This window comes from Falco peregrinus, chromosome 11, assembly GCF_023634155.1.
Source record: "Falco peregrinus isolate bFalPer1 chromosome 11, bFalPer1.pri, whole genome shotgun sequence".
In the NCBI taxonomy this organism is placed as follows: domain Eukaryota; kingdom Metazoa; phylum Chordata; class Aves; order Falconiformes; family Falconidae; genus Falco; species Falco peregrinus.
In genome coordinates this window covers 14,443,611-14,465,023 of record NC_073731.1, presented here as the reverse complement: position 1 = coordinate 14,465,023, position 21,413 = coordinate 14,443,611, and the positions used below count along the sequence as shown (strand labels likewise).

Sequence of the window (21,413 nt, the reverse complement as noted above, 5' to 3'; positions counted from 1 at the left end):
AAGTCTGGTACCAGTCAGTTTTGCTATATGAGGAGACTATATCTCCTTTTCAATGTATTCAAGAAGGTGCAAACCAATTATTTAATATATAGCCTAGATAGATTTTCTGATGAAAAATGTCCTGGTGCTACGTTTATGCAGCATATTATTCTGCAATGATATTGCATTTGATATTGTAAAGCACTAGTGCATCCTCCACAGTAGAAAAATGTAATCATCATGGTTGTTTCATCATCAGCTACTTCTGATTTCAAAGCCTTTAATTTAAATTTGCAGTAATAGACCTTTCATAGCCTTCAAGCAGAGTAGAGTGCAGGAAAACACATACCTGAATGTGCAGGTTTCCATAGTCATTGACAATAAATGGAGGTGGTCTCTCTCCTTGCCTCTTCCTTTTTCTGTCCCCGCCTCCCTCTTCCTTTCCTTTTCTCCTTCTCTCCCCCTCCTTCTCATTATACAGTTAATCTTTCTCTGATGAGTGGCTTCACCTACTATTTTATAACAACACCCTGCATAAATGACATTTCCTGCTTTGCAGCAAACATAATATATCCTATATACCATTAAATAATGAACACTGGATTTTCTTTAAACTGTAAAATCTATTTGAATCTTTATTGTAAACTGTCATGTATCTATAGTAAAAATGTAGTACTCCATAAGCAGTACAGAGAATGAAACAATCCTCTAAAGTTGTCTAAGAAGGCATTTTCAGATGTCTCAAACTGATGAAAACTGACTCTAGTCTTCTCTACTTTGCTTGAGTTCTTACTCTGTGTTGTCTCAAGACTTTGACAGTATTCACTTTGCAAATGGCTGGCAGGTTTTAGGCCTAATTTGAGCTTTTCACTTCTGGTTTTAGGCTAAAGGTTACTTGTTCCACAGAAAAGCTGACGGAACAGAACATGAGAGCGTTTTTGGTCTGGCTTAGTACAAAGTCAGCCAAATTAGCTCAAGCAATCCATGACTGTCACTTTAGCTTTGTACTGAACTGAACTAAGGACCTCTTGCACAACGTCTCTGCCTCATTGCTCTTGGGAGCAACAATTTCCAGTTGGTGTGCTGATGCATTGCTCAGGAGAGAGGTATCTTTTGCAATCTGAGCTAGAACTAAAAAGAACATATGATAATGCCCAGGAACTTTCCAGTGCAATGAGAGACTGATTTCGCATCCCCCACCCTATCTCAAAAGCGAAACTGCATAACTGGTTTCTTTTTAATTTTCTTTTAAACTTTTCTTTCAAATGTCTTTACCATTTGTATTTATTACTGGAGGACAGGTCTCAGAAAAGTGTGTCTAGCATTTGGAATAGAACGGGGGAAGGTGCCTGGCTGCTTTCAGCTGCCAAGTTTATTTCAGCATCATGTACTGCCTTGCACGGTCTCTTGTGAAAAATCACATTCTTTATAATGAAGAGTTTCTCTTTGTCTGAGTAATGGACATGTTGACTGAGACTGGATGATCCTTGTGTATAGATCATAGAGGCAGAACAGTCATCTTCTTGAACTTATATTGTAGAGGGAGTCAGGATGAATATAGTTTTGTTTTCCCATCTCTATTAATATTGTCACAATGGTCTTTTGAAGTTAACTGCTCTTTCCTCCTTATAGTTCCAGAAAGTTGATCTTATTTTATGTTAGGCTCTTTAAATGTATTTTACATAGGTATGTTTGCAGTGTGATGTATATGGAAGCAGAAACAGTATTTCTGCTTTTTGTGAGGTGGGAGCTGCAGGCTTAACATCCCATTGTGCAAGAAAATTTACTTTTTCCCCTATTTGAGGCAATAACATTATAGAGTAAAAGTTTCTAATTCCACACGCTTTAGGCTTATAAAACAGTAGAATATTTATCTCCCAAGGATTTCCTTGACCTCAGTTGACACAGGAACTTTGCTTACCAGATCGCATGATTGTTTAGGATGAGTCCAGTCTACAATTAATTACATAGTCCTAAGGCACAAATGGCTCTTGGTTTCTAATTCACCTAGAAATCAAGTCTCTTTCTCTGAAATGATACTGCTATCTTCACCCAGAATAACTGCTCGCAAAAGCAGAAACTGACATAAATTATATTTGTTATGATGCGGTGTAAATAAAACCTATTTACAAGATGGAATTCAGTTCACATTTGTGTTCAATAGTAATGAGATCTAAAACTTAATGGGCTGCATGTCAGAAATCAAAGATTGCTGTTGACATAGTAAGCATGTAGTAAAACCATTCAGACAAACTCCTGAGTGTGAATGGATATAAATTAGAAGTAATAAATTACCTGTCTCAGCATATAAAGGATACAGGTATATTCATAATCTTTCTTGAGATTTATATATGGTTTTGAGGCAAAATCTTTTGATCACCTTCTAGTGCACGAGGCATGTGGATTGTTATTGTTTGACACACCTTAATCATGTTACCAGAGAAAATTAAGCCTTGGGAAGGGAATGTGATAGCCTCACATCGCATTTTGTATTAAATCAATTTATAACTGAAATAACAGAGGACGGAAGCTGGTAATCCTTTTGAGGCTTAAGAAGGATACACACATATAAAAGGTAGTTGATTCATGGCCAAACATGCCTCTTTTTCAATCGGAAAAAAAAAATGGCTGAATAGTTAAGTGCTGCAATGAGTCTATGTTAATAAAAAAGTTGAACAGTGAGCATTTCTGCCACAGTTGGTAAGGCTTGATCCTGCCCTCACTAGAGTAAGAAGTAAAACATTAATTTCAGTGACCACAGAGCTCAAGTGGGGAAAAAGGTGACATAAGGGTTATTAGTGGGTTTGGCATAAGAAAAACATTTCTACATAAGGAAGATAATTTCTTGAACAAGTTAATCACGTTACCAAATCTGATGTACCTAAAGTAGCTGAAACCAGTAGTTTGTGTATTGTAGTCTTACAGACTCACACTCATTAACCTGTTGAGTAGCTTCAGAAGGTTTCCAGACCATATTTGTCTTTGCATATGTCTTTCATATGAAGGTTGCAGAAATATTAAATCTCATCTGATCTGAATATATTACTCTAAAATGAAGAACAGCTGTGCAAGGTGGAGAAAGAATGACCCATCTCTATATTTCAGACAGAAAAGGGTCTAATCAGCAATCCCAGACTCACAGTACAAAAAGAAAGGAAGAGAAACCTAAAATAATCATCAAAAAGTTATTTTATTCAAAAGGAATACCTAACAAAATCCCTCAAACTTGAAAGAGAATACCCTACTTGTCTATATTGTCTCTACCGTAAAGCTGTGGTGCTAACTGCAACTTGTACTATATGTACGTTTATGTCCCTTAATGGGTTCCTGTGAAGTCTGCAAAAATTCTTAAAATGCATGTTGAGCTCAGCACTCCACGTCTGCTCCGCTTCAGAATTCAAGCACAGTGGTTTTTTCATCCTCATATAGTCTTTTCCCACACTGGCTTTCATTTAAGAAATTTATCAGGTCCTTGTCTGTTTGAGTTACTTCTCTCACTGAATATTTAATTTCACTAGTGTTGAACTGTTCTTGTATTCTTCTTGAATCAAGCAAATGTTGGATAGTTATTCAAATCTTCTAAAAATTTTTGGATTCTTTTTTTCCTTCTCTCAAAAGGAATAGATTCTTTTTAATTCAATCAGATCTTTCTTAACCTTGCTCATTCCCTTTTACTGAATCTCGTTTGTCCTATTCCAGCAAATCCCACAGTATGTTCAATCTCAGACTCCTTGGCTCTCCAGCTTCTTCTTCAAAATATTCCTGTCACTCTAGATTTCCTTGGAGATATTTTCAGATAACTGTTCATGTTCTCTGATAGATTTAAGCATTAAATTTTTTAACATTTATTGTCCTGGATTGCAAAATTTACGCCCTATATTGATGCTATGTGAAACAAGGGAAATGTTCACATACATACATACATTGCAGCATTTTCTATTGTAATAATTTTTCATTCCTGCCAATTTTATGCAGGGTTACATGATGATAAAATATAATCTGTGAATAATGTCATTGATTAATGATATTTCAAAGGTTTTCACATTCTGTTGGTAAAACTTAATTTGAACAATTTATCTATGAATCTGCAAGCCAAGTTTAAATTTGTAACCAAATACTACAATGCTCAGTTTTTAAGCATCTTTTATCTTGCCTGCCTTTATACAGAACATCTGTTCCTCTCTCATCCAAGGCTCAGACAATGGAAGAACTGCAGCTGAGGTTTTTTAACATTGCAGAGGTTGCACACCTTCAAAATTTATGCTTTCCATTTTAACCTACCCGATTTTCCACTTTTTTTTCAGCTGGCAAATCAACCACGACACTCATCATCTCTCCAGCTGCTCTGTCCTATGGGCTTGATGGAGCTGATCAGTCCATGGGACAGTTGTCTCTGGCCCTTAGGTTCCTGCAGCCACTCTGCGTATATCTCTCTAGCTGCTGCCCCATCCCATTATTACCCAATTACCCAGAGGGTGGAATTTCAGATGCAAGGTTAAAAAAAGAACTGAGACATATGAAGTTGACAGACCATCCTTAATCTCCAGAAGAAGCAGGAATTTCACTGAAGCTGTGAGGAAACAGTGCCTTGAGACTTCTTAAATTCAACTCAAGGAAATATCAGATTGATTCAGAATGAAAATGGGAATTATACTTTGTCAACAGAACATGAATGGTATTAGAGCTCAGGAGAAAGACAAAGAGGCAGGACTTCTACACCTTGTGTGTCCATCAAAATGCAAAACTGTAATCCAGGAGTTTCTATTTACACATTAAAGAAATGTTGGCTGGAAAGCACCTCTAGAGATCTCCAAACCAACTCCTTGCTTGAAGGAGGACTAGCACCACACTAAATCAGGTCAGCTATGGTTTTGTCTGGCTTTGTCGAGCATCCTGAGATGTCCAGTCCTTCAGGCTTAACACACAGAGAGGGAGATCATTACCCCCTTCCCATGCTGTCATAGTGACTTTCCATTAAATTTAGAGCAGTACTAGCAAAATTTCTCATCTTTTCTCATCTCTGGAGCAGCATCTAACCCTCAGATGAAGGAGGAGAGTCCTGGCTTCTAAGAACAAGCTAGGCTCCAGCTTCCTCTGAGCATACAAACCACTGCACAGAAAAATTACACTCTTTCATTCCCTTATGATTTAATGTATCTTGCAATGCCATAGAAAGATTATCAGAGCTTCAGCATGAAGGATACAAATTATCCCCATCCAAGGTCATCCCTCTACCTAGGGATTAGAGAAATTTCTGGGATACTTAAAACATGGATTTGAGTTCTGCCAAGCTGAGGGGCTCATTTGTTAGATTAGTACTTTAACTGTTAACCTCTTATATGGAAGCAGCACTTTGAGTCATTACAAAAAATGTTTATAAGCTTCCTTGTAAATTTCCTTAACTTGCAGGAGATGAGATTGCATCCCACAGACAAAAATGTCTGTCTGTATCCCCACAGGCAGAGGGCAGGAGTTGAAGGTCCACCTCTGAGCACAGTAATGTTAATTTCCTGATTCTGAGCACCAACTCAGTCTAAGGGGTTTTTTTAATATCACCTTCCTGAGGTGCCCAGTACCCCCAGAGCACTCTAACACAGGTTTTGGCATATTGTCCTGGGTCCAGGAATCCACTTGAAAGTGAGATCCCTAGAGGTCAAACCCTGTCACACCCGTAGTGTCTAGGTTTTTTAATGAATCTGGGTCAAAGTCCCCTTTAAAATGGGGATTTAACAATTCTGGAGAATAATTTTCACTTACATTAAATGGAAGAAATTAGTTCAAATATATAAACTACTGCAGCTTAAAAATAAATTACTTCAGCTGACTCACAGTATTTATAAAATTACCCATTCTGTTCATGGCAAATAAAAAGCAGAGAAGCTTATTTCAATGAAAATAAAGCAATGGAAAAGGATCACATTAAGTCACATTACCTTACATTTGTTGCAGGCTAAGGACAGCTGTGGATGGTTGCTATGGTTCAGTTGATGTGTAGTGATTTATTAAACCATGGTTATATGACTTGGATGCCTAGGTATCTCAGGGCACAGACACAGAGTCCTTTTAGAAAATTGAATTTAAGACCCTACATCACTTAGTTTTTAAGAACTGTCAAATTAATGGAAAAAATGTTCAGGAAATCCTAAAGTAGAACTATGATGTGAAGTTCCCAGATATTGTTAAACCACATAGTAGGTAATAACATCACACATCCTTTCTAGCTCCTGTAATGTTTAGGCATAATAAAGTACAGAATATTATTAACATTAAATATGATATTGCTTTAATTGAATTAGGCTGAATCTTAAGGGGGTTTTAATCCATTTAGGCAGGTGTGAATGGTATGGGACTCGAGGAGTTAAAGAGAAACATTTCGTAAACCTGGAGCTGTTCATTTGAAAATGACTTATACTCTTGGGCACAATATCTTCGGCAAAACTGAACCTGGCACAGTGTAATACAGTAAAATTTTAGTAATAAATTTCTTTCCTTTTTCAAGTTCTCTGCCAGAAATATCAATTCATCAGCCAACAGTGAACAAACTACTGCAGAGTTAGAAAAGCAAGATCTTGCCAATCCTGCCATCTACTGGAAAAATCCTAAACCTGAGTCATCCAGTGTTTCCACTCTCTAAGGTTGGCACCAGATCCAGCAGCATATGCAACCCCCAGGGAAAGGAGACAGTCCCTAGACATCCCATGGCAGAAATCTGCCTTCCTAGTGGAGAGGTTCCTTGATAACGATATCTGCAGGGACAGGAATGCACAACAGCTGTTTGCAATATATTTGGCTATCATCAACAAGCCACATCCCAAGTCCTCACTGAGTTTTTATCCAGTCTCCCACTGATTTTGGTAATATTTTTGCCTGACTAAAGGAAGAATGGAAAATGAGCTAAGGCCTCACTTGACTAATAGTCAGTTTGGGAACTAAATATACTATTAAAAACTGTACATCAGATACATCAAAGTGCTTTACAAGCCCTGCTTAGAAGGCAAATACTAAAAATATAATCTTTATGAGCTTATAAGTCATTCTTTCATAGCCACATTCTCTACATAAACCTAATCATCACATGCATTCAACTGAAAATCCTCTTCCAGTAAACAAGTGCTTTATCTAGATAAAAAAAGTCTTGAAAAACAGCTTCCTTTTAGTTAATTAGCATGTGTTAGTATTCCTTCCACAATATCTATATTCTTTCTTTCATTTCTGCTCTCATTCCAGTTTTTCAGAGACCACAAGAGTCAGCCCTAATGAAGATCCAGCTGGGAAAAACAATTCAACCACTTCTAGTAGTCCTACTTTAAGAACAAGGTAAGAAGTGTACCTGGGCTATTCAGAGAAAAAAAGCAAACCAGTAAGTAATATGCCCAGATAACCCTCTACCAGTCTCTTTAGCAGTCTTCTTAAAAAACAAAAACAAAACTGAAATTGCTGATTTTCCTCCAACTTCCAAAACAACACCAAGCTTGTCCCATAGCTTTACACCAAGTAGCTGCATTATCACTATTAAAGAGGTAGTTTCTTGTTTGACCTGAGGGTTTTTTCCCCATAAGCTCATGAATCCTCAAGGTTGTGTCTTCTCAGCAAGAGAAGGGACTCTGAAAGAGTAAATAAAAACATTTGAAAGGAAGAGAGATCAGAGTATACAAGGCAGGAACTGTGCAAAGATTTTTTCATTCTCATGATTTTGTCCTTAAAATATTTTTAATGTCTCTCCTATAAATTATTCTAGTAAAAGAAAATTATGCCAGCAGCCTGGGTGTGTCAGGCTTGGCAAAGGTTACACATCGTGTTTTCTCAAAAGAGGTACTGCTTTGTGAAAATTAGCTTAGCAGGTTAACAGAAACTACCTTTCCTTTTTTTTTTTTTTGACAGCTACTCTAGTTTTTCTAATGTGCTCATTTCCATGTTCTTTCCTCCCACCAAAATATCATGCCAAGTCAGTATACTTCCAGAAGATACATTCTTATTGTGCCTAACAGTTCTGGCTATTAAGGCCCTTAGGAAAATATGGTTAAGTCACTATTTTTCCTACTGCATTAATAAGAACAAATCACAAGGGTTTTTTTCTTTCATTTTCCAAAACAATCCATTTCTAGAACAGCAAAAAATCATGGAAAATTTCATCCCCCAAAACCTATTTTTTTCAATTGCATTTGTGTTTAAGAAAAAAAGAAAAAGAGAAGCTAAAATGGAATTTAGTCAGTACTTTCTCAAATACATTGTGTATTTGTTAGATTGTTGCTGATCAAATGAAACTCAATAAGACAATAGTCCTTTACTGGTGTTCTGAGATCACCTTGTAAATCACATTAAAAGATACATTTTATTAAGTTCATAGTTCATTCTATATTTTTTTCCCATTTTGGTTCACTAATTCAACACTGAGCACTTAATTAATAGCACAAAGACAAGGATATCAGACTTCCACAATTACATCCTACTGCAATAGTCAGTAAGCTGTAATTACAAAGGTAGGATATGTTAAAAAAAATGTTTCTCCCTTCAGTTCCCCTTGTCCTTCCATACTGTAATTTTTGCCACTATATCTCTCATTTCACCATTAGTGCCCAGTCTTTAAACAAGGCTAAAGACACAGGGCCAAATTCATAGCTTTCTGAGCTGATTAGAACAGCTACGCTGTACTGCATCGTCTTACACCACTGGCGGATCTGTCCAAAGCTGAGGTAAGTCCATGATTTAACTGCAGAGATACAAGACCTCAGCTGGGACAGGAGACTCAGCAGCACAAAGGAGTTGCAACTGTCAGCAAATATCACAAATGTCATGTGTTTGTTTACTTCCGTATATGCACGAAAATTTAATTCCCTTACGGTAGGCAAAAATACTGTTGATCTGTTCAAATAAATAGCATTTTTTCCTGAAGCAAACAAACACATGGCATAGTCACAACCTCATTTCTTTGGTACACTCGCTATATTAGGCTTTTCCACTTGGCAGTAACTCTGACTCAGCAGTAAAATGTTTTTCACCCTTTGTGAGAGGTTTTATATCTGATAAGCATGTAGCCCTACCAAACTAAAAAGATGTTGGCTAATCTTAAGAATCTATGTAAGAGCATTAAGAAGTCTTGAGCTTGGTTCTCCTCTGTACTGTGCCACCTCTAACAATGTATCTGAAGAACAAAGTCCTCCATGCTGAAAAAAGAGATGAGATAACGCAACAGGAAAAAAAACTTCTTCCTTCTTGCTCAAGTCCACGAGTACACTTTCTTTATTTCAGGACCCCACCAAGTTCTTCTGTTCCTCTGACTGGAGACAGCAAGGCTGATACTGACATCCTAGCTTTCATTAAAGCAAGACAGAACATCCTGCAAAAGAAAGGTAAATCCTGCCAAAACATAGGAAGCCAAACCAAAATCTCCAGTACAGCATTTTAAAGCCAAAATAGCTTTAGTCCACATTTATACTGACGCAAGTGAGAACTGTTTCTGGCTTAAGTTATATTACATTATGTTCTCAGCCGTTCTAAACACTTGAGGTTCTTCACATGTATTTATTTTAGTAGTTCAATGCTGCATTGTAAAACTGTGATGTCTGTCTGTTTTTCTCAGTCACCATCAGTAAACTTTCTGGGGCATGCATGTCTGCACAGCCTGCACAGTGTAATTTTTTACACTTAAGTAAATGGATTTGAATGTGGTTTCTTGATGATTAAAACACTTCCAGAATTTTCTGTATACTTTTTCTTTAAACTATCTGGCCTGGTTTTCAGTTGGTACAAATGTAGCTGTAACAACTGACACAAAATAAAGATTACATAAATGATTGTACTGCACCCTACCTTATGATACACATTGGCCCACCCCGGCAGAGTATGACCTTAACAGCTATTTCACTATATCTAGGTCTAGCAAAACTTTCTATGGGTATTTGTCACCAAATCAGGTACCGAGAACAATCATAGTTAGGCAATGAAGTTCACTCTACAGTGTAGATAATTGGCAGGAAGCAAAAAGCAATAAATACACCACAGTGGCACTGCAAGGTGGCCTAAAAGTAATTCATTGTGACAAAGAAAAACGACCCGTATGTTGGGGGGGTTTAAATAAGAGTTTTTAGTGGCAGCAAGCAATTAGACAGAAGATGAAAGCAGTAGTGGTTACCCAAGCAATAACTTTCCATCAGCACTTGAGTGCTGGTGACAGCATTATTCAGCAAGCTATCAGCACCTGGCAGATGGTGTTAGCACTGTCACAAAGTGGGGTTTCGGTATCACACTGCTTATCAGAAAACCGTCAGGTAAAGACACAGTGGCTAAAAAAACAGCTTCCCTATGCTCATCTAAAGCAAACACTTAACACACTTAGGCTTTGGGATCCCTTTTGTCTTTATTTAGAAAAGCTGTTGTCAGCTTTCTTCTGCAAATTACATTAACTTGAATTTATAGGCAGGTCACCAAAAGACGGTTGGAGGTAAGTGTCTTACAACAAACATTTCAGGCCTTTAGAAGGTCCAAAACTGACTCATTCTGCGAAGTACAGTAACCCATCTAATAAAAGCACAGCTTGTCCTGTGATCATCTCCTAAATTATACCATATCAGGAGTCTCTCTCAAATGCCTTTTCCATCCTGATTGTTTTTCAGCCACAGGCTATTACCTGCCCTCATCCATCAGTCTCAGAAGGACCTAGGCATTATCTACATTGACAGCTATTAGACCCCAAGTTATAAAAGGTATTCTTGCAGAACAAAGGACAGTCAGCACTTAAAACTGTTCTGGAGTTTAGTTAGACAAGAGGAGCTGCATACTGCCTTAAGTAGCTGAAAGGGAACGGAGTCACCCTGACAGTGCAGGGCTGCCAGACTCAGCCAGTCACTAGATATAGGCAGGGGAGCAAAGAGTCAAGAGGCTTCATCAGTACGACCCGCGTATATCGAACATGTAGGACCTGATGTGTTTTAGATAAGAGACACCTCAGCAGCAAGTTCTAAGGAGGATTTGGTGTCAACCTGGCCTATGAAAGAAAGGTTTTCTTCCTTGACTACTTATGAAGAAAGGGGAAACCTCCCAGATTTGAAGGATGGAGCCACCGATAGCAGGAACTATTGATCAAAAAATGTCTGTAAATTCTAATTTAGCAAGATGAAGGAGGGTAAAATCTAATAATTAGTACTATTAAAGAAATACTTTGTACTTCAGCACCATAGTGAAACCTGAGGACATTTATGAGGTGCAGTGGTAGCCTTTCAAGCTGGGAGAAGACCATGGGCTGCAAGACTCCACTATTCCTGTATCTGTGATAGCTTTATGAGTTCCCTTTTCCCATAAGCACATCGCTCTTCCTTGACGTGTTTCTAGACTAAAAGGAGGCAACAGGCACAGTAACTGCTGTAGTGTTTGTGCATTATTGGCTATATGGAGTTTCTGATAACAGTTGCATCCAAAGCAAAGGAGAACTGGAGGGTTTTCTTTTTTGGGGTGGGGATGGGGACTTGGTTTTATTTATAAAAGAAAACTATTAGAGGCAAAGTAGAGTTAAGCAGAGAGGAAGAGTAGAACAAGAAGGCATGTATTCTGACTGAATACTTTGGTGGAAAAAGTTATGTGTTAGCAGTCTCACACAAAACGTTTCCTCAATAATTTTCAAACATAGACAAAATAAACCAGAGCGAATTCTTTGCCCAGGGCCACTAAGCTGAGTCAGACAGCTTCATATAGAAGCTACATGTGCTGAGTCCCAGCCCCGTGCTCAGTTGTCTCCTTCCCAAACTCTTCAACAGAGATGTTCAGTAAGCATTTCTGCATTTGCACACTGATGTATTCATTCCCTGCACAATTATGACACACACAGTGCCCTGCAACAAGCAACGTGTGAAAGCACAGGCTCAGCCAAACCAATGTCTGCTAGAACTAAAACATGTCAACATACTGACTGTGCTTTCCTTTATCAGTATCAGCATCTTAGAAGCAAACTGAGGGCCCCACTTTACATTAGCTGGGGGGCGGGGGGGGGAGGGGGGGATAAATGTGTGCGAAAGGCAGCGGAGTGTAAAACAAGTTTCATAAACAGAAAGCGTGGGAATGCTCAGTATCCTTGACAGTAACGCCGGGGAGGGAATGAGAGGTCTCCGTGCACATTACCTCAGGGGCTTGTAGGTTGTTACCATCTGCTTTCTAAACAGAGCGGAATTAAAGCAGGTACCTTCAGAGGGGCTTACTGGTGTTGCTAAAGCATTGTCATAACTACACTGGAAAGCGTTTCGCAAAGGGCTGCTCTGCAAACCTGCCATTGCGCAGTCTTGAGGTAGAGAAATGAAAATGCAGAAGTGTAAATGAATGATTTATTTATTTATTTATTGTCTTAAAAGTTTAAAATTAAGAGGTTACCTTTTTTCCTTTCTTTTTGTTTTGTGTTTCTGAAGTTTGTTTTAAAACTGATAACACAACCTGAAATATAGTCTAATGTATTCTTTATCTTCTTTCAGGCTTGGGGAACAAATGAAATTCTTGTTACAGTCGACCATTTCCTTTTAGAATCCATTCAAGACCTTTAGTCTTTCCCTTCCTCTTCTGTTTAGAAACAGGTATGAGTAAGTATTTTAGATGTACAGGTTTAATTGGTAAAGGTATAGAAATTGTCTTTCATAGCAAAATCCATTTCTCTGGAATATTTGAATATTTGCACTCATTATCTTCAGCCTGCATTAAGATTAGGCAAAAATAAATCAACCAGTCAGGAGTTTGCCAAATATGTTTAGTTATTAAGAATTCATTTTATGTTTTCTAAATGTTACAATTATCTGATGTATTAGTGTTCTTCTACATCGTTGATCTGAGGAACACTTCTTACTACTGATGGTAGTTTTGTTTGCATTGATTTGCATAAGGCTTTATTAATTACATCTAGTTGGCATCCAGAGATGTCTGTGCAAAAACAGTAGTTATCTGGGTTACAAAATTCTAGAAAAATTCCATTTGAGACCTTTTGCTGATTTTTCTTCCCCAAGGAATACTAGTTTTTGTATCAGATTACTAGAATACTGAGATTGCATTGTAATGTGAAATTAATTTTTATTAAAAACTAATTCTACAGTTTAAAATTTCCCAACTACTTTTTTTCATTTGAAAACATTAAATGTGCAAAATATACACCCTCCCACAATAGACAGGTTTCAGAATAAACAATGAAACTTTATAGGCTTCAAGTAAATCTGGGCAAATACTTGTAAAACACAAATAAGATGTGAAAGTTTAAATGCAGTTTAATTCTCTGTAAAAGTCAATACAGCTACCACATAAATTGGTAAGCTTTTTGCAGATTTTAGGATGTACAAGGTGAAATAAAAGTCAAATCTATCATTGCTTTGGGAAGACAGAGTTCAATGATTTGTTCAGAGGTGGGAAAATCCACAGGGCTTCCCCCTTTTGTATGTTTGCTTTACTAGAGTTTATATTAAAATGTCCTTCTTCTGTCAGAATATTTAGCTGTCTGTCTGTATTTTTATTCTTTTTATTCTGTTATATATAAACACTGTATTTAATATACACTGAACTACCATTTATACAGCTTCATTGAGCAGAGTAGGGCCACCATCCTGCCTCCATCCAACTCAGCTGGCTGGAGAAGAACAGAGCTTCCAAACCATTGCTGGGTGAAGCTGCTGTCTTCTTTGGTTTTCAGTAAAACCCCCATTATGGTGGATTTATTTGAAGTTGGCCAAAAGAGAATTACGGGTACAACATCTCGTTTCTTTTGTCATTGAAGCATTTCCAATACCTTTGGGTGACTGGTTAAGAGAAGGATCTCAGCGCTATCCCAGTACAATCTATGTGACGCTGCTACACTTGATGATTACATATTCGGTGTTTTGTTCTCAGTTTGCCACACATCTTACTCACAGAGAGAAAAGGTTGCTTGCTCTCCTGTTTCAAAACTGTCTAGCCTTTTTTTACAATGTTGTAAAATTGGTGTGAAATTCAGTCACTATCAGCAAAGTAATACCTGACTGGCAGAATGTTCTGAGATTAAGATTATACCAAACATAAGAAAAGCTTGGACTAAAGTACATCCAATAATAAAAAAACATATAAATATATAAACCCATATAAATAAATATAAAGCCTTTCTTGCTTCTTTTGGAAATTTTCATAATATCATGTGGAAAGAAAACATTGCTCATTCAGTATGTAATAGTCTTAAGAATTAAAGCATACACTTTTTTAAAAACTGACTCCACTCTTCAAAGGTTGCCTCTTGGGTTCATAGGAAAATTCAGGTTGGAAAGGACCTCAGCAGGTCTTTAATCCCACTTCTTCCTCAAAACAGCATTAGCTATGAGATCAAAGCAAGGGCTTTATTCAGCCTGGTCTTGAAAACCTCCAAGGATGGAGACTGCATAAACTTCCTAAGTAATCTGTTCCAATGCTCAGCTATCCTCACCATGAAGAAGTTTTTACTTATGTCCAGTCTGAATTTTTCTGTTTTGCTCATTCTCTTTCTTCCTTTTACAAGACATCCTGTCAAAAGCCCGGCTCCATCTTCTTGATGGCTTTCTCACAGGTGTTGGAAGGCTACTGGGTTTCCTCTCTAAGTCTTCTTGTCTTCATGAAAGCATTGCTTCAGGAAGGTTTGGCTGGCCATAGATGAACAGAATTACTTGTTTTAGTAATCTATCTTCATATAATTTCTAGATCAATTTGAAATAACCCAAGCATTTACCACACTGAAGAAACAGTCAGGGCTTGCATTCATAATGGTCTTGACTCCTGCCTAAGCCACCTGTAAAATAGTATTGCTAAGCGGAGAGATTCTCATGCATATCTGGCTCCTGTCTATTCACCGTGATATCTAGCTGCTGGCTGATTAAATGTTAATCTGTAAATACCATTTATTTGTTATCTCCAACCAGAAATCTAAATACCTTTTTTTGATGGAGATTTTTTGGGGAAATCCGGTGCTCTACAGTGCTAGATAACATACAGATATTTCCAGGATTAATTTATAACAGACATTGTGCATCATCTCATCTCTTATTTCAAGGCATTTCCAGTCCTTCTATATAGTTATTTCAGGGTAAGATAGACATCTGCTGGTCTCCTACAGTAGCATAGCCTCTGGGAGGGTCAGGCCATGACCCAGACTTATAATAAATGCCAAAGGGTCTGTTCTCATTTAAGCTGAGCCTGCCAGGGATCTCTACACAGTCTGGGACCACACTAGTGAAACCCTTGAGTTTACCAGCTTTTGGCTTGGGCATTTGTTTCCATGTTCATCACTTCCTGGGCACTGCAGCATTCCAGAGAGCTCCAGGGAGAAAAGGACATAACCTTATGCTGAGTTGCTCTGGCTTGGAAGATGGACAAACCTAATTCAATCTCCCCTTTTCATTCCTGCTTTTTTTATGAAAGAGGCTTTGAAGTGGAATAATGAGGTTCACACATGTAGCAATGTAAGTATGTATTGTAATATCCTCCCAACAAAAGATTTTATTGTTCTTACCTGGTTTAATCAGTCATAGGATGTGGTTTATGTCAATGTATATGCTGAGAGAACTTCAACATAGTAAAATGTTAAAACCTTGTAAATGTTGCCTGTACCAAATATACAGCTGGTAAATATGAATGCCAACAAACTGAAAATCTGCGAATGCCCAGTTACATACAGCTTGTTTAGTAGCTTCGTATAGAATTTGTTTGTCTTTTCAAAGTCCATTTTTAATAACCACACCAATCGAACTCCTGTTTTTAGATTATTTCATATGAATCACTTTTATTGTTGATTAAATCCATGTTAAATGATCTTTTCCTAATAGGTTTTCTGTTTCTTTTCTTGCATTGTTTGCTTTGAAACCTCACCAATAAGGCAAGCAATGCAACCTAGATATTTATAATAGTATTATCCATGCCTTGATTTGACACCATCACAATAAAATTGAAGACTTTTGACTAAAACTTTGTTTTCCCTTTTCCTTGAGGGAAGTCTCAGGGACCGCACTTGAGATTTTCTAAAGATTATCTTCTGTTCATTTTTTTTTGTCAGCTGATGTGCTTCATTTGATGCAAACAGTGAACTAAACAAAAACTTGTATTTGTGGGCCACCAGCAGATCCACCCAAATGCATTTATACAGATAAAGAACAGAAACAACAAGTTTTACCTCCAATACAGTAACTACAAAACTCCAGGAAATATTTTTTTCATGGAATTTGAGAAAAATAGTGTTGAAATCTTGGAATTCTTTATAACTTTTATTTGAAAAGGTTTCATGTTTTCACCTATGTGAGTGTAATCAGGAAGTAAAAATGGTTGGTTTAAATTTGGAGAACAAAATCGGAAGTAGAAGATTGCCAGATGGTAGTGTCATGCCTGAAGAAATGCAGTGTTACTGATATTTATATTTAACATGGTTCTAAAATAATTTCCTTAACTCATTTGAAGTGCATGGTTTAAAAGTCATTCAAGGAGCAAAGCAAATTCAGAACATTTCAGTATTTCCACATACAAACTGTTCAGGCTGAAATGCATACCCTGTGGAAGGATGGGTCCCTGGATCTTTGCATCCAGTTTGTCATCTAGTTCTGTACAGAGATATTTCTTCCAGAAAAACAAGTCAAAAAATTCACTCTCCATCAGACGTTTGAGAATGACAGGATCAGCCAAGGTATCTTAAACCATTTAATTACTCATTTTAGAAACACCTTATTTGTATCTATGTAAATTATACTCCTACTAATCACAATGGTATTTTTTCTGGCTTCTGAAATACAGAGCAAGGAAACCATGTCAATTATTTTTCACCTTTTATTTGGCATCTATCCATGTTTAAGAATTCTTAGGGACTGTAATAGCAATAGGAGAAATGGAGAACCCTGAATCCTTCTATTTGCTCCAGGTAATACATGTAAAGTGAGTCATTATCTTGATTGTAGACTAGGATGTTATATTGGGTATCTGTCCTTTCCAGAATGGCTCAGGTTTTCTCTGGGAAAAGCTGGATCCTACTGGGTCAGTCACATACTACAAGGGCATTGAGGGAGGAAATTATGGTAAGTGAAGGAAAAATCAAGGAGGTCATGTTCAGCTCCGAATTCAAAATGTGTTTTGTGAGAATTCATTCCTTAGGTTTTAGACCAAATGCGCTCTGTTTAACATGGGCACGGAGCAGTGGAACAGCGGGACCCCTGAGGAACAGTCAACTTCCAAGTTCAGGTACTTTCAGGAAGTTTTGCTTTCAGCATTTTTTATTTCTAATGTTTCTGAACTCAGGTTTTATTTATTTTCTAATCAGAAGAACATTATAAGAGCAACAACAGAAGTTAGATTAGACAGTGTGCTTTGTCATCCCATCATCAAAAGGGATCTGCTCGTATTGTTATTTTGGTATATTGTATATTATGCCTTTTTACCCAGAAGCCAAATTTAATTTCTGATGTGGTAAGCCATGCTGAGTTCCCTCTTCCAGATTCAGAACTCACTCAGAAATCATGAGTCTTCCATTTACTTCTAAATGTCTATCTTTGAGTTTCTTTTTTTCCTGTGGCAAGACATAACTTCTGGGATACTGCACAGAATCTTGTTTTGTTTTATTCCTATATTGCAAACTGGCACTAGGGAAAAACAAAACAAACCCAAGCAAAATAACTTTGCAAACAGAATGCTGATTTCTGTAACTTGAAAACTATAGGTACATATTTCTGTAGCTTTTCCATGGAAACAAATATGGCAGCATCAGCTACTTACAGGCTGTTGTCTTTCACATTTTTAAAGCACACTGCTCTGCTCACCTGTATGGAACTGTGCATGTTTATGAAAATACTTTCTTAAATGTGTGCTTCATGGTTTTGCTCTTGCGTTTATCTGTAAGGTCATTCAGCTATAAAGTGGTTCATCTCCAACTCCTATTTACTCTGCAGTTTCTTCTGCACATACAGTTGATTTTGTGGAACAACAAGCTGTACCTGACAGAAATCAGATGCAAGAGAGAAGTTCTTTTAAGATACCCTGAAAGTAATTGTCATCCTTAGCACAAAGGGAAGGCCTTCCATCAGTGATAAGTACGTTGGACATCTCAGCTGCTTCAGATCGATTTGCTCATAATGTTATTGCAGTGCTCAGTAATATCAATGCCACTATAGCTTCTACCTCCCAAATGTTTCACTTCAGCCAAAAAGAAACACCAGAGCCCCAAGGCTCTGTGTCCCTGCACATTGCACTTCTCTACTGAAATCTTTCTGTCCCCTGGTCCCAGACAAGTTCCAAGATGTTCTTCTGAGAGTTCTCCGCAACACTTTTCACTTTTCAGAGTGACAAGAGGCCTTCTGCTGCCAGTCAGTCATCCTCTTCAGGGTGGAGATGGCTGGCCCTAGGCAAGGCACACAGTTCACATGGCAAGTAGAGGGATTTTCGCAGATACGGATATGAATGAAACCATTTTTTCAGTGTTTTTTCTCTGAGAACTACCTTTTGTTTGAAGGTAGGTGAAAAACAATCAGAATACTGAGCAAAGGAGGGATATCAGTATCCAGAACATGTTAATGGGAGGGGAGTTTAATAACAAAATTGCAGTCCTAGCCACGTGGCCTTTTTGCTCTGTGTGTTTGTTTTCTTTCAGAAGCAGTGTGGCATAGGTGACACTTGCCATAAAGCTCTTCCTACAGAAAAATATGCAAGCCCAGCTCATTTCCAGTGCATGATAATCATTAAGGCTCCCATGAGTGAACCTCTGATAGTTTTTTAGCTAACAATTAACGTTTAGCCCTCCTTCCCCTTTATGCATTAGGATTAAAAGGGCAATACGGAGACTGAAAGCAGTAGGCATGAGTGGTTCAGTCTCTAACACTACGGACTAAAGGGTGCAGTGATCTGACAGACAATTCAGAAGCAGCAGGAAAGCCAGGCAGTGAGGGGACTGATCTCAGTAGGGTTAGACAAGAAAGAGGAAGCCTGTCTTGTGACCAGGCTGAATTCAGGATGTTTATGAGCTTTATCATGCTGCTTTCACTGGTGCCAGCAATGTTTGTATGGTACAGTCAGCAGCTATTGACTTTTCCATTTATTCAGCTCCATACTCTTCTTTGTTCTGGGAAGTCTGCTGTAATTAGAGAGGTTATAGTGTTTTCTTGTACAGAAGTCTAGTGATTAGAGTAAAGCTTTACTTATCAAGACTTTAAGAGCCTGTCCGTGACTCTATATTTCTATGACCCTCGGTAAGTCATTCAGACACAGTTTTACTTCAGCTTTCCAGCCTGGGAAGCAATACCAGCCTCAGAGGGCTTGCATCAGGCTTCATTCAATTGACATCTTTGGATAAAAGTTGTTTTAATAGGAGAAAAACGCTATGATTCACACTCTTACTGAGCCATTAATGCTCTCCCTTGGATAGAGATGGATAGAGAAAAGATGTGGAGGGATAAAATTTGCCTTAGGCCTGATACCTGTATGTTCTGTTAGAAAATTCCCCAGGGCACTAGCTGGGAACACGGGTGTGTGATTCCTGGGTGTCCTGGGTAGCACACATCTTGGAACAGTAACCTGTTAAGTACTGAGCAGGGACTGGCAGCAGCAGAGCAGCAGCATGCCCCTCCTCACCATTCACAACCGGCAGATCAGCTGGACTCCGCTGCTGGTACTAGGGTATCTCTTTTACCTCCTCCTGGGCGCCACGGTGTTCCAGCTGCTGGAGAAGCAGGCAGAGACCCACTTTCGGGACCAGTTCCAGCTGGAGAAGCTCAAGTTCCTGCAGAACTACACATGCTTGGACAGGCAAGCCCTGGAGCAGTTTGTACAGGTAAGAGGAAAAGGCTCCTGTTATTTTGGCTCAAGCATTATTTTGGTTAGAAGAAATTATATTGTTGTGGCCAAGCATGTCAGAAATTGATCTGCTGTCTCTGACATTAAAGGACTAACTGTACAAGAGAAAGGCAGAGGTTTCTCAAGCCCATTCACATAGCTCTTTATCTTGATCTATTGCATCTTTTTCTTTTCCCAGTCATGAGATCCCAAAATATGTAAGTCTGCTGATGCACCTTTGTGCTGCCTTGCAATAATTTAAACTTCATGGTTTCCAGCTCCCTTATTAATTACGTATGGGGACAAAAAACAAGAATCAAACCTACAAGAAGTAGGTTGCCTTTCCAAGGTTCTCCAGTCCAAACCTGTGCAAATTCCGCCCCTCTTCTGTACTAGAATTTGTCTATTGCCTTTGAAAATTGTCCTGCACTTCCAGGCCCTTAAAGAAAAGATAAAGTCAACCATCAAAAACTGTGTTATCTATCAGGGCCCTGATTCTCATTCTAACCAAACTGGATACTTCCTAGGATTGAAAGGTTTAGCTGAATCTCCAGTACCCTAGAAACCTTAGGGAGAGTTCACACATGTCCACATTCTCTTTCCTCTGGCTCCATGGAGCTTCCTTAGCACTGCTGCGCCACTCTGAGAATCGCATCTTGCTGCACCTCTGCTGAATTAGATCTATTTCACTTGTAAGTTGTTCCAGACAAAACCGGCTGAGGGCACCAAATTATCATCTTCAATGCACCAAGCTTCAAAATATTTAGACTTGATAGTCCACAAGATAAATGTAAGCACAGGTACCTTCTGCTTACTTGTCATTTATACTTACTTACCTGTCATTTTTAAGACCTCTTAAGAAATTTGTCAGGATCTTACTAATAGTAGGGAATAGAAGTCTTTCCATATTAAATCTCTAACTCTGAAACTAATGCAGGAAAGCAATCATCTCTCTGTACTTTTTTAACTATATGATTAAGGAGGTCTGTTCATCATGTCAGAAGCTCCGGTCTGAAAAGTCATGGTATTCAGGCTGTGGTGAGACACAGCCACTAGGTTCAGTCCCCTCAGCTGACACCTCAGTAAGGTGTCTTGTCTTATTGCCAGCTCTTTAAACCTAAATCCTGGAATCTGACAATAGCCCAGGTTTCTTTTTGCATATCTCTGATTACTAAGTTACCACTTGTAATTCATTAACTATGGACTTGACTGTGCATGAAGCAAATTCTTGCAATTCCATGTCCACAAACTGCATTGGCTCCGCTTGGCTAAAACTGCATAACTGAGAGGTGGCCCTGAGCTGCAGCTCCTAAACTGAACAGCCTGGAGCTTTGGGAAAGGCAAATCCAAACTCTGCAACCTAATCTGTCTCTGTCAAACATACTTTTGTCAGGAAATTATGCCATTCTGAGAGCATAACTGAGAAGCAGATTCATTAAGTAAGGAGATACCTTTTTGAAATCCTGTTTTGATTGTCTATACTTTTTCAGCCTCAAAGGAACTGATCTAATTATAAAGTGAGGACCAAATCCTTGTCTATGACCACAAGTGGCTGCAATGTGCATCGGCAGGAGGACAGGAGCAGAAACGGCAAGCAGTTTTTATTGTCTCCGCATCCTACTATAACTTTATGTAGGCTTCATACTCTCACTGTAAATTATAGCACATTGCTTTTA

At 38.3% G+C, this 21,413-nt stretch overlaps 2 protein-coding genes across 2 annotated transcripts in view; both read left to right on the top strand.

The window, feature by feature from the left end:
• KIF6 (kinesin family member 6) overlaps nt 1–12,964 on the top strand; it is a 158,357-nt gene extending 145,393 nt beyond the window's left edge. Inside the window, exons 20-22 of the mRNA XM_055816372.1 lie at nt 7,207–7,296; nt 9,229–9,329; nt 12,435–12,964. Of these exons, the coding sequence (XP_055672347.1) occupies nt 7,207–7,296; nt 9,229–9,329; nt 12,435–12,451 (208 nt within the window). The 3' untranslated portion in view covers nt 12,452–12,964. The remainder of the gene's footprint in view (nt 1–7,206; nt 7,297–9,228; nt 9,330–12,434) is intronic.
• A 6,502-nt stretch (nt 12,965–19,466) lies between these two features.
• Nucleotides 19,467–21,413, top strand: part of LOC101915403 (potassium channel subfamily K member 16) — a 35,244-nt gene continuing 33,297 nt past the window's right edge. The window contains exon 1 of the mRNA XM_055816427.1: nt 19,467–19,735. Coding sequence (XP_055672402.1) covers nt 19,523–19,735 — 213 coding nt within the window. The 5' untranslated portion in view covers nt 19,467–19,522. The remainder of the gene's footprint in view (nt 19,736–21,413) is intronic.